The sequence below is a fragment of the Xiphias gladius genome, chromosome 6, assembly GCF_016859285.1.
Source record: "Xiphias gladius isolate SHS-SW01 ecotype Sanya breed wild chromosome 6, ASM1685928v1, whole genome shotgun sequence".
NCBI classification, from domain to species: domain Eukaryota; kingdom Metazoa; phylum Chordata; class Actinopteri; order Istiophoriformes; family Xiphiidae; genus Xiphias; species Xiphias gladius.
Genome location: NC_053405.1, coordinates 11,314,051 through 11,327,781, shown reverse-complemented (window position 1 = coordinate 11,327,781; position 13,731 = coordinate 11,314,051). Strand labels below are relative to the sequence as shown.

The window sequence follows — 13,731 nt, the reverse complement described above, 5'->3', positions numbered from 1 at the left end:
GTCTATCAAAGGGCTGACACAGAAAATCATTCGCACTCAGTGTCACACCACCGGCCAATTTGGCCTGGCAGCTCACAATGTAAAATACCGTGATACGGACAGAAGTAGCTATCTAGGCAAATGCTTCCTTTTTTGCTTTAATAATAGCGAACACCAAACAGTAATGTCGAAGAATTGGTGTATTTATGTTTTGCTGATGTTAAAAAGGACTCTACTTGAGTCACACAGTCGACGAAGATAAAAGAGGAAACAAGTTTAAGAAAATATTTAAAACAACTGAAATGTGAATTCAAGTTTGCTGTCAACAGTTTTCATTGTGACCATTTCTTTGATTTCATTAAAAAAAAAAATCTGCTCTATGTGATTTTTGTGGATTATTTATAGCAACAGGGATATGGTTTCTGAGTAGATATGTGGTTGCAGAATTTAAGCAATTCTCTAAATGCTGTTTCATGTTATGTTAAACCTAACTTGATTTGACTTCGAGGAACACAAATAAAATTCACTGTATGTGGCGCTATGTGGTTTTTCTATGGGTTAAGTTTCTGTAAATTCTTTCTCAAAATATGAAAATGAAACGTTTTGCTCTTCCTGAATTCGCATGAATCATGTGAGTGACAACCTGTTCAGCTGAGTTCCTCACAGTCTGTGCCACATGTCCATGAACCTCAGTTAAGTCTTCCGTTACAGGAGGTGCTTGTGATGATGTAGGTAGATAAATCGATGCTTGCTCAAGTTCCTGTCTACAGTTTCCTCTCGTCAGGCACACAAACTGCTATTAGACTAGACAAATAAAACTAGAGGATTCACCACACCAAGGCAGCTCATAAAAATCAGTAAGATCAAAGACTCAAGGGCCATCTAGCTGGGCCTGCAAGCAACGCATTTCTTCAACCATGGCTGACAACATCGTCACAAAGCCTGTTGGGTTAATTTTGATCGCCACAGCTCACATGGTTTTCAATGGTAAGATGTTTCCTACATAACTGATGTTTTACTCTGTGACATTTGAGAGGTTGTGTTGGTTTTTACCTGCTGGAGGTTCATTTTTACTGCTTTTTAAAAGTCAAGTCTGTATTTCCTCTGTTTTCTTTAAGAATCACAGTGCCGGTTTTTATTACATGTTATTATTCTGCTAATGATACCTCACTGTCATGTTGTTGTGCCACAGTCTTATCCCCCAGCATCTGCACTTCTGACGTGTTGTTTTCTCGGTTTGACTTTGGTGTCTGTTGTTTTGCCACTGCTAAAAATGGACATAATGAGGACGATGTGCAGTAAAGTGAAGATAAATTCAATTAGATTAATGTGTAGCCTGACATCTTCCTAATAAAACGATTAAATGCTTGTCTTTGAGATAATTAGAGCTCTGCCTTGAGGCAACTTTAATCTTGTGAAAATATTTCCATTAAAGCTCTATTATTATTATTATTACATATATCTGTCTTAATGCTGTATGTGAAATCCTTTAATACAAATAAATTTACCATTTTTGATAGTTTGAAATGCCAGAGCTGTCCGTGCAAAAATGTCCACAAGGGTTTAAATTATGTCCTTAAATTTTTAAGTAAAACAAATCCTGGCTAATATGTATGCTATATAGATAGATGGGATACTTAGGTGGTGGTACGTCTAGCAGTTATGATATACATGAAATGTCCTAAATGTTTTATTCAGAGTCAGGACCTAGCCTTTGAATACTCTTCACAGGATTCAGGGCAGTATCAAGTAAGTTCTTGTCCATTAAACTGGTTTGTTTAAGAAAATAAACTTTAATTTGATCATTTATTTTTAGTTCACATTTCATAGGACTTAGATGTATCTCTGTTTAGCCACTGTAGGTTTACGTACATGTAGGCTGCTACTTATATTTATACTTAATAAGTTATTCACATATATTTATTGTTATTAATACATTTTATTTGTGATTTAAAAGTAGTTTAATCACACAAAATCACATGAATTGTACGTGAAACGCAGGAATTCAGACAGGTTTTTAATCTCCATCATGACAGAATTTAGCTACTTTCTCATTTAGATGTGTGGGATAACAAACTGAATTACCCAGATGTTCTTCATGAAAATTGATATTTTTCAACCAAATATGACAGCTAGCGAAAAATCAATAAGCTAATTTAGTTGCGGCTTTATCTAAACCCAGTAGTGGCTCTCTAGTGTTTCTCTGTGGCAGGTAATGACAGGTTGTAGAGCCCAGAGATGAACAAACTAGAGTGCAGTTACTAACATCTGGACAGAAATGCAAAGTAAGAGGGCAGTAACTACACTGCCAGAGTGCAGTTGCTGTGGTTTAGCTTGGTTTTTAGCCCTGAGGTGCGTTTGGCTTTTATAGGACATAGTGACCGTTGAATCCTCCCACTCATACACCTCTTGTTTTGTCTTGACACAGGCCCCAGCAAAGCAGAGGTCACTGGGATCCTCGGCAGCAACATCACCCTTCAATTTAGATTTAATAACACTACCATTCATGATGACAGTCATTTTGCAGTGTATACAACAGGCCAGAAAAAGATTGATGAGTATTCAAAGCACAAATGTTTCTCAGGAAAAGGTCACCTTTACCCTAAAAATACTTCTGTATTATACCACATTACAAATCTCAAACTAAATCAAAGTGGAACTTACTGGGCCAGTTTGTTCATGGGCTCAGGACTCCCCAAAGAAAGTGATAAGGTGCAGCTGATTGTCCAAAAGGAGAGGAGGCACAGCACAGGTGAAGTCAGACTCTATCATTATAGGCTACACTTACAAGAAATGACACCAATATACTGTAGATCAATATGAAGGGAGGACACTTTGTTAGTCTGTGGAGTGTGCAGCATAAGAAAACAAAACTTTTGTTACCATAAAGATGGTAACATTATAGTAGGTATTAAACATACAAAGTTAAATGTTGTTAACTAGTTTAGTTGATTTATACAGGTGAACTTTTAAATATTTTCGATTTATTAAATATTTAATTTCCATGTACTCATTTACTGCAGTTTACGCAGTTAGCCATGCCCCACCACCTTCACTTCTTCACAACAGCATAGCGTTTGTGTCAATTACCAAGTAAATATCTAAAAACGACAGTGTAGGATATAGCTTTGCAGTGGGCTGTCCGACATGAATATGCCAGAAAGGATAAGGCTGGCAATATTCATATTTTTCTTACTGTTAACAAATCCCATGACTGCAATGAAACCAAAAATGAGATGATCATAACAAGTACTTACTATGTAGGCAAAGTCTGATCTTATCCTCACTCAGTGTCATAGAACCTCCACCGTTGTCCGAAAACGATTAAAAACACATGAATGAGACACAACATTGCACTAAGTGGCATGATCCTTCATTACAATGAATTTGGGCTCTGTACTTTATTTTGAACCAATGCCTTTCTAAAAATACTAACTAGAGCACCAAATATGTATTAATCTACTGCTTAAAATAGTCACGAAAAATACACTATAGACCATTTTTTGTGACTATTTTTAAAGATTTACATCTTCGGTAGGAAGGAATGTGCTCTGAAGGGGATGTCTAGAAGAAGTGAGAGACAGATTAAGGCATTGCTAGTTTTAGTCTATTCTTTGAATTTTTCTGACAGTAAGGAACAAACAGAACCACACTCCACAATATGTTAGTTTCAGTGCTGGTTAAAGGCTCATATGTCTGCTACTAAGGTTGTCAGTCAAAAAAGTGTCTGTGTCTTCACTGTCTACTTTGTATTTAATTTAAAAAAGGGATTATAGTGTTATAAGTCTAATTGTACAGGAAAACTGTAATCGCACAGCATTAAATCCCATTAAATTGACAGTTATTGCCATGGCAACACTTGTTGTAGACACTGAAAAAAAAAATCATAATTCTGCAGAGACATGAATGTGTATTTACATAATTTCCTTTTAACTCCTACAGTTCCTCCAGTGTCAACTACCATGCCGCTAATTGGAGGCAATGGAAGTTCCAGTGTCTTTTCCTCTCACATCATCACTCTCCTCGTGGTTTCACCCGTAGTGCTGCTGGCTTCAGTACTACCCTGGTTGATCTGGTGTCTCATGAGAACGAAAGGTAGCGAAACTCGCTGTTCAAAAGTCATCTTCTTATTTGTGTTCGTTTGACTTGTCTGCTATAACTGATCATTCGGGGTTCTCGTTGTTCTGTCTTTTGCCAGGACATGACTCATGACATTGACTTACACTAGCTTGCTCTTAATTCAGGTGAATTTAGGACTTTTAGCTTATTTTCATGCTGGGATCAGACGGCACAGAAGTGCCAGCTCATCTGATACACCAGGAAACTGAAATCCATGGTTGGATATGTGTCATTACTACTGGGACTCATTTGAACACAGATACACTCCAGTGGGAATTATGCATTTAGGGTTAACATTTTTTAAAATTAACAAAGTGAAGATGAGAAGAATTATTGTTATTCTGTGGAAAAAATTTGCAGTTGTGTGGTTAGATGCTCAAAAATGCAAACCAGATTGCAGTTTCACATCCTTTTGGGTATGTGATGATTCATAGCTTTTGAAAGAAAGTCCTCCCTCAGAGCATGCAAATGTAAATGTGCCTACTATCACTGAGGGAAGGGTGGAAAAAAAACGCTTGCATTATTTGTTCACTATTATGAGTGCGCTTTCACTCAGATACAAATCCTCCTGGCCTACTTTGAGTAGGAACACTGTCGCTTTGACACATCTGACAGCCCCTGTAACCTCAGAAACCACATTTGATGATTTCCCGTACATGTATACAAATGCAGGCTTATGCTGACTGTGCACTCCTTTATCATGTCGTGCTAACCTGGTCCAACGTTGTCCACAGATTGCACTCACCAAACTGACAGATGGTACACATAAACTCTACTCTTCTGCACCATGTCTAGCTTATTTGTACAGACAGATCACAAAGGACAGTGTTTTTGCAAGCTTGTGCAAGTGGTGCAGTTCTGCATGAGAGTTAAAAGTAAAAGAAAATCAATGATAAAGTCAGACTTAATCAAACTATAACAGAATTATTACGTTTTACTTATTTGGATGAGTATTTGTTGAAAAAAAACAAGCTTCATGTGATAAACATCTGTATATTTCAACACAAAAAATGTTTGCTGTCTATCATTGCGCAGCTTTGCTTATTAATTTTTTAAACTGTGCAGTGATGAATGTATTACTACACTTAGTAGTATGAGCATTTTTGCTGACAGTTAGATAAGAAGCTCTGTACCACACTCATGTCTGTGCCTTACGAACGGAGCTGGAGTCGGGAGGGGATTAGCTTAGTTTAGCACAAAGACTGGGAGCAGGGGGCAACAGCTGGCCTGGCTCTCTCCAAAGTTCAAAAATCTGCATGGCAGCACCTCTAAAGCTCACTACTTAACATCCTTGTTTGTGTAATTTGTACAAAAACAGAAATATAGAACACATCAATGTGGGGTTTTATGGGAGGGTAACAGCTGGACCTCATCACGTGCTGGGCAAGCTACAGCTTATCTGTTCACCGAGTACTTCTGTGCAGCATTTCTATATCACAGGTTGCCAGATGTGGTCACTGAGCAAAGGTATAAGCAGATGTACATGCATGATGGCACCGAACCGATCAAACTCACTTTGATGCCATAACTCCAGGAAATACTCCGATACTGATCTTCTAAAAAGTCTCAGAAAGACAATGAATATGTTTAATTGCCAAGATGTCAAACTATTCCTCCAAAGAGATGAACTATATGATTTCTGATGCTAAATAACTGGCCCGACTGACTCAGTGTTCCACCTGTTTTGCTTCTTATGCAGACAAACAACAACAACCACAAGGAAAGTCTAATCCCATAGAACGGGTAAGAACACTCTCAGCGTTTGCCACCTTTAAAGACATACATATCAAAGTAAATATTTATAACGTCTGCAGTTAGATTCTTCAGCTTCACCTTATTTGACTTTGCAGGACACAGCGGAGGAGCCCAGCCGTGTGGCTCCACCCTCACTGGTTTACAGCGTCCTGGACTTCCCCAAAAGACCTCCCACAGTTTTGGAGATTAATCCAAATGACACAGAGTACGCTGCCGTCAGCTATCTCCCAGAAGAGAGACGAGAGTGACGCACAGCTGAATCTAAACCTGCTGGTCTTTCTTGATTTGAGTGAAGGTTTGCCAGATGATTTATATACTGTATATATAATCTAAAAATATATGAAACCTCCCAGGTTATTGTTTCTTGCAATAAATTACAAAACAATGGAGTTTTGAGGGGGAAGAAAACATAAGACTTGATGTCCGAGTCACTGTTCTGCATGGGTCATGGTTAGAATGTGGGTCTCACTTTGTTTTTGGTGGTTGCAAGATTGGCAGTTGCTGTGGTAATTCACAAGCCAGCACACACAGTGTCACAGTACCGAACCAACTTTCTGATTTGGTTTGGTGTTGTTTTGCACTTTATTTGTTTCAGGGCCATTTGGCTACTAAATCCTGAAAGGGTTAGCCTGGTGAGATTCTAAATTTTTGTCATCGTTAACAAATGCCATAAAAAGACCAAAACCACCAACGAACTGATCCTACTAGCAAATATTCCCTGCGTGACAAAGTGTTATCTTTTGTGCCATAGAGTTCCATTGGTGTCCAGAAACTATTAAAAGCACTTTAATGAGCCACAGATTTGCACTGGGTGACATGTTGCTCCATTACTATGAAAATGGGCACTGTAGTTTATATGCAGATGATCCCACATACACTGTCCTGCTAATTCAAATACTCACTAGAGCACCAAATGTGTATTAATGCACGTTATCTGACTGTTGAAGATAACGAAAAAAAACCCAAAAAAACCCCAGAATATTCCCAGGCTTATCTTTTAGGCTATAGTTAAGCTGAAGCTCCTGTAGCTAATGTTGTCAACAAATTCATAACTACACTTCTGAGGTTGTGGAGGGATGACAGATTACTGACAAGTGTTCAAGTGTTCAATCTTTAAATCTCACTTACATTTATTTCTAAAATGAAAGTCTGTCGGTTTTGCTTCACCTTTCCTCCCCAGATTAAAGTTGGGTCCTGGTTCTTAACTTCACGTTAGCGATATGTCTGAGTTGATTATTACTTTTTTTTTTTTAGTTAGGAGGTGTGAAATCTTTATCTGCTCCCTTTGGGTATCTGGTTTGGCAATTTTCATCTTTTCTGTCGATGTTTTCTTTTTCGTCGTTGCATTTATCACAGTTTTGACTCATGCGCTTTTTTCTTTGTTTTTATCACTTTTAAAATACACAAAATTAATATGCGCCAGTATTATGAAACAGGGACATGAGGAAATGTTATTTGTAGATAAAGATCTGTTACCAGCTCAACAGTACTGTATATTCACCGATCAAAGAGGGGATTTTTCCATCCCATGACAGTTTGACACCGTCTCACCAGTTTTACACATCAACAGCAACTACCTGACACTATCTCACTACCATTTTCCACTGCATCGCATCTGAAGTTGTCTTTTGGCTCGCTGATGTTTTGTAGATTTGTTAGAAAAACTATTGATTTAGTTCTCATACCATGTATTACTATGTGTTAAAAATGTATTATGTAGAGTTAAACTCCCCCAACATGTCTGTTGGCGACAGACAAGCAGGTGGTTTATTCATCTCAGATGTTGGTCGTTACTCAAGATGGAAAATAACCAACTAAGCCAGTAAATTATGACAGTGCTTTTAAAAATAGCTGGTCACAATGGCATGCAACCAAACACACGACTGAATGTTCTTCTCTGCTCTGAAAACCTTGGTGGTAAAATAGCAGAAGAAACTCTACCAATCTAACAGTTTCTTGTCCTATCAGGTGTTATTTCAAATTTATTTGTGTCCTGAATTAAATGGCTGCTGATTCCACTTTTGCCTTTGTCATTATTTGGTCCTGGATTACTGCTCTTCTTTATTTTTCCATGTAATAGTTATGTAAACATTTCGGTGAAGGAGAGAAATAATTGTACAGGCTTAGTTGAACCTCAGCAAGACCACAGTTGTTCATGTGGCACAAGAAATACTAAACTGGCCTGGTTTTACCAAGCCTTCAATATGTTAAATCCTGCAGCACTGATACACCACACATACAAAATTAGCTTTGGTTCTCACACCAAAGCTAATTTTATTGCATCAGCGGGGCTGGCCCAAGTAAATCAACGATAACCGCAGCCTTTGTTTTTGTGTGCAGCATATGCGGGGCTGTCTTTCCGAGTCTACACGCAGGCTTACAAGTGATAATGCCAGTTCAGCGTTTAAGACAATGACACCTAGATCTGAACACTGCAAAGTCTGTACTTTCCATTTTGTCTCGAGCGCCGAAAAAAGGCCGAAGGCAGCCTTGTTGAAAACATTGTTTATTATCTCAGTTGATATTATGTTGACCTGATGCATATTCCTTAACAAATTTGTGTTTAATCGACTTGCCATAAACTAACTGACACACAGCAAACCTGTGTAAGGTGGAAATACTGGTGCGTCACTGGGGCTCAAGGCGAAACATAATGAAGCCGCTGGGGGTTCTGTACTGCACTGTTAACCGTCTTAAATTGGTTCAGCGTTCTCCCGCTGCCTTAAAAATGTGATTTAACTAAACTTATGCTGAGCAATTAGTTCAAGGTTGTCCTATGAGCTTTGCAAATGTAAAACTCATTCAGTTAAGTTAACTAAACTTGAAGAAACAACATCCATAAACTTAAGATAATAAGTTGAATCACAGCTGTTCAGTCACACTGAGTTACACTTGTGACAGACAAGTTTGCGTCTCCAACTGTAATTCCTCATCTTGAAGCTTCAGTTCTTCATTTGACGTTTTTGAAACTGCTCCCGGTAATGCCCATGTCTAACAAGTGTATCAGAGGAAGTGACTGAATTTGATAACGAACTTCATCATGGGTCGCACTGTTTTCATTATTATGAGAAGAAACAACCATGATTTATCTTAATCGGTATTAAGGACACACTGCAAGTCGACATCATGTCTGTTTTCTCCAAACTGAAAAAGAGGAGAGTCTCTGGAGAGTTTTAACTCTCAAGCAGTGCAGGCTGAGAGGTCTGCTAGCATATAGTCCTGTTTTTTTTTGGCAACTTATTTTAATGAGATGAGTGAACTCTCAGGTGTCCAATCGTTCAACTCATCATTTCAAGTTTCACGCTATAACAACCTAATCATTGCTGAAGCGTTCTGAAAATAAAAGCTAGACATCGTATGTTAAATTAACTTGAAATTAGCAAAACTTATATATTTACATTAAGTTAATGAGGAAATATTAGACAATTCCTCTAAATTCCTTTGTTATGTTTTACAGTGTGGAAGGGTACTTAAAACCACCACGATACCAACAGAGACTTGGAGGAACCAGGAGAGTGTCAGTATTAGCATTAGCGTGGCTCATTTTTTCCTGGGGGCCCACTACAAGGTGAATCTGGCCCTGATCACTGATGAGAATAGTATCCCCAATATTCCTCTTCCCCTGTCCAGGTCAAAGTAAGAAAACGTCCCTTGAAAAAATCATATAATTTTATATTGCCTCACTGTGGGCAAACAATAACTGGCATTGTGAAAATGTGCTTGTTAAATCTGGCATAAAAGTAATATCAAAATATTTAAGATCCCTTCCAGACATGTTTGAAGACATAAAAAACCTTTTTCAATTTTAATTACTATTTTTTTCAACAAAAAGTTTAATAGCCTTGTTAAAAGTTCTTAAAATCACATCCACTCTTTCTCCCTCACTCAAAAATCCTGAATCCATGTATATGTAAATAAAATTGATTTCAAAAGTTTAATTTCTTGACACAAGATGTCTCCTACTTCACAGAAAAGCCCACTCTCAGTGTATGTGCACTGAGGTTTCAGGCTTCCGCGTCCGGTTTGTGTACGTTGCATACTGGACCATGATTGGCTTAAAAACAGCCTTATGCACATACGGTGCATCATTCTGCTCAGTGCTGGTCAAACATCCGAGTGATGTGACAACAAGTGAAACTCATTTTTGAGCAGAAGAGGAATTTGAATTTCTGCAACACCCTCTATCTTTCAGAACAAAAACAGAAATATTTGAAGTATCAGCTCAGTACTTGTAGGAGTGAAAGCCTCAGGTGATAAGAACCCTGAAGATAATCTCTCACCTCTTTGAGGTAAAGATGGACTTCATTGTCTTTTGTTTGTGAGCATGTTTGCTGCTGTGCTCCACCCGTTGCAATGTCACAAGCAAAAAAAAATGTCTGCACTTTGCACAACATAACACCCACCTCTACTGTACTGAGGTTTCTCATAAACCAACCAAACCTCGTTTTTCCATAACAGTGTTGTTGAGTTGTTGCATCTTCTAACCTAGCAACATTTAAATGCAGACAACGACAAAAATTCAGGAGATGACAATATGCAGCTTTTTATTGATAAGATTATATCTCTGTGTATAGCATAATTAGTTTAACAATTTCTAAATGTAGTGCGTTTATTTTCCCTGAACTGCACTACATTATCAGGACTATTGCATTAACAGGAGAGCTCTGAAGTCTGTAGCTCACTTGTAATGATCACAGAGGACACATCTATCACAATGACGGCCAATTCATGACATTTTGCGTCATTTGTTCTTTTGTCAGGCATTGCCTCCCTGTCCTGTGGTATTCCTCAGGGTTTTCCTTCCTTTTATCATCACCTGACCTCCACATCCACCTACACACCCGCTCCCAATTCCATCATCAGCTCCCCAGTATACAGTATGCTGTATACTAACTGTATACTACCCTTAGCCTTTGTTCCATTCCAGGGTGTCCATTGCAGTGTTTCCCAAGTGCTCTCTGGGCTTGTGACTCCTTCAAAGGAAGCAATGTCTACTTGGGAACACTCATCGCGGTTTTCCGACCTCCTGCTTGAAAACGGTTGATGGAGCTGCTGTCTGAGTCGGACCTCCAGCTGGGAAGCTCAGGCCAATTTCATGCACCCCGACTTCACCGAGAAACAGATGCGCTGACGTCACTCAGTACCACAGCGTCCACCTAAAACATCATGACCTAAGTAAGTAATGATCTTAAGGTCATATAGTCATTTCTCCTGCCAAAAGACACTGTAAATAAAATTAGGACAGATTATCTATGTAGAATGATAACTAGAGAATGTTGCCCGCCATAAGAAGACGTTTCTTGTGGTCAGCCATGTTAATTGTTTACATTTGGTGTCGTGAGTTGTGAAATGTTTCCAGTTTGGAATTTTGGAATTTTGGAGTTGGAAATTTACAGTACTATATCTATTAAATGTGGGTTTAATTAGAGTGAATGGATGTCTTTGTTTAGTTTAATGCAGTATTTAAACAAAGTTTATTTGTTTCAGGAACTTCACCACTTGTAAGTTCAATGTCAGATATGTTAGATCTTACAGAGAAACCAGAGTTTCCTAGTTGTAATTACGACTTGGAAGTTAACGTAAAGGCTATTTACAAGTCAGACACTCATAATTACCTTAAATCCAATAATGAGGTGAACACAGCCTTACAGTAGTTGTGAGTAGTTCAATCAAAGAGGGGTTTTTCTTCTCTCATTCTTTTAGATGCCTGAAATGGTGAACACATCCATTATTTGTGTAACAAAAATGTATATTTTTTCGTCTTTTATAAATCTTATAACCATTTTATGCCTGTGATCATCTTGTGAGCCCTCGGATTTATCTTTGTGGCCCCTGGGGGGACCCTGACCCCCCTAATGGAACCACTGGTCTACTGTGTAACTCAGCCATAGCAAGCCAGTGTCCTTGTCTTTATGCTCCTGCCTGCTTTACTATGACCCATTGCTTGACTTTTTGGACTTTTTTCACATCTGCTTCACTACCTCGCCCTCACTTGGTTGCCTGTCGATTGCCTGTCTGTTGTGAAACCCTGATTTGAATTAAGACCCAGTAAACATTCCTTTTAGTCTGGAACCTGTTTCCCTCTAAGCCAAATCCATCTCTTTTTATTCAGTAAACAATAACTAACTTTGTTAAGGGCTGAAAAATTGTTAAGATTGCTGCATTAACAGGACTATTAGTTGCAAGATGTATTAATAGTAAGACATTACCAGATGAAGCAACCCTAATCTGGGTTGAAACCTGAGTGAACTGTAAATAACGGCTGTTTTTGCGTAACTCCATTAATCCGTTACTGCAGAACTGTTGGTCTGTAGGTGTGAGCCTACCGTATATCCTGTTTTGCACTAGATATAAGCAGAAAGGGCAGCAAGCTCTGGTCTGAATCTAAAAATGCGATGTTTTCAGAAGTCAGCAAGAAAAATTTATGTTTGGTCTACGGCTTGTTCACAGTCATAGTTAGGAAAGGCCAAGTGATGCAAATTTCAAAGCTTTATAAATACTGACTCCCCAAACCTTGTCCGAACAGACATCAGCCATCAAATAAAATAACTGATGCCTACAAAGCAGGAGAAGGCCTTAAGAAGATAGCAAAGCGTTTTCAGGTAACTGTTTCCGCAGTTTGTAATGTAATTAAGAAATGGCAGTTAGCTGGAACTGTGGATGTCAAGTTGAGGTCTGGAAGATCAAGAAAACTGGAGTTGTGGCGCACTGTTCCACTGTACAATGACACCTGCACATACAGTATATGACCTTCATGGAGGAGTCATCAGAGGAAAACCTTTCCTGCATCCTCGCCACAAAATTCAGCGTCACAAGTTTCCAGAGGAACATCTGAACAAGCCTGATGCATTTTAGAAACAAGCCCTGTGGACTGATCACGTTAAAATAAAACCTTTTGGCCTCAATGAGCAAAAGTATGTTTGGGGAAAAAAGGGTGTAGAATTTCATGAAAAAACACCTCCCCAACTGATAAGCATGGGGATGGATCGATCATGCTTTGGGCTTATGTTGCAGCCAGTTTCAATGGTAAAGGGAATAAACGGATTCAATTAAAAATCATGAAATTTTGGGAGCAAACATCACAATGTCTGCTAAAAAGCTGAAGTGAAAGGAGGATGGCTTCTACAACAGGATAATGATCCTAAACACACCTCAAAATCCACAGTGGACTACCTCAACAAGCGCAAGCTGAAGGTTTTGCCAGTGCCCTCACAGTCCCCCGACCGAAACATCATCAAAAATCTGTGGATATACTTCAAAAGAGCATTGCATGCAAGACGGCTGAAAAATCTCACAGAACCAGAAGCCTTTTGCAGGGATGAAAGGGCGGAAATCCCACAAACAAGGACTGAAAGACTCTTAGCTGCTATAAAAAGCGATTACAAGCTGTGATACTTGCCAAAGGGGATATTACCAAGTGCTGACCATGCAAGGTGCCCAAACTTTTTTTTGTTATTTTGAAACTGTAAAAGATGGAAATAAAAAAGTAATCCTGCTTAAAATATTAAAGAAATGTTTCATCTTTAACTTGATGCCTTTTGGAAATCAATTCATCTTTACTCACTTAGCTATTCACAGTTCCTTTCGTATTTGCATTTTCCTGTTACGTGTTGAGTGCTGCAGCAAAGTTATCCTTTTCTTAATCTGGTTTCACATCTTTGAATCTCAGCCCACATTTCCACTTTTTTTTTTCAAATGGAAAATGAATATTACAAGTGAAAACAAGATGGGAAATTCTGTCTAATTGTAAGGCTAACGTATCTTCGCAAGGTCTCAAAAAAGTCCTTCTAGAAGCCAATTCCTCCATCATTTTGTAGAGCAACAATTTAGCAAGCAAATACTGATGATTTAATGCTGATGCTCTATACTTCTATCTTC

The 13,731-nt window shown here is 38.5% G+C and overlaps 1 protein-coding gene across 1 annotated transcript; it reads left to right on the top strand.

Moving 5' to 3' along the window:
• The first annotated feature begins 775 nt into the window (after positions 1 to 775).
• On the top strand, positions 776 to 7,871 carry LOC120791068. Its single transcript, XM_040129212.1, has 5 exons — positions 776 to 966; positions 2,408 to 2,731; positions 3,922 to 4,074; positions 5,798 to 5,841; positions 5,949 to 7,871. Exons 1-5 carry the CDS (start codon positions 897 to 899, stop codon positions 6,099 to 6,101), a joined length of 744 nt encoding a protein of 247 aa, XP_039985146.1. The 5' UTR covers positions 776 to 896; the 3' UTR covers positions 6,102 to 7,871.
• Positions 7,872 to 13,731: the final 5,860 nt, after the last annotated feature.

Excerpts from the sequence above, each read along its gene's own strand:
- LOC120791068 (XM_040129212.1), top strand. The coding sequence starts at position 897 with ATGGCTGACAACATCGTCACAAAGCCTGTTGGGTTAATTTTGATCGCC. Across the intron at positions 4,075-5,797 it reads GTGTCTCATGAGAACGAAAG|ACAAACAACAACAACCACAA; the intron begins GTAGCGAAACTC and ends CTTCTTATGCAG. Across the intron at positions 5,842-5,948 it reads AGTCTAATCCCATAGAACGG|GACACAGCGGAGGAGCCCAG; the intron begins GTAAGAACACTC and ends TTGACTTTGCAG.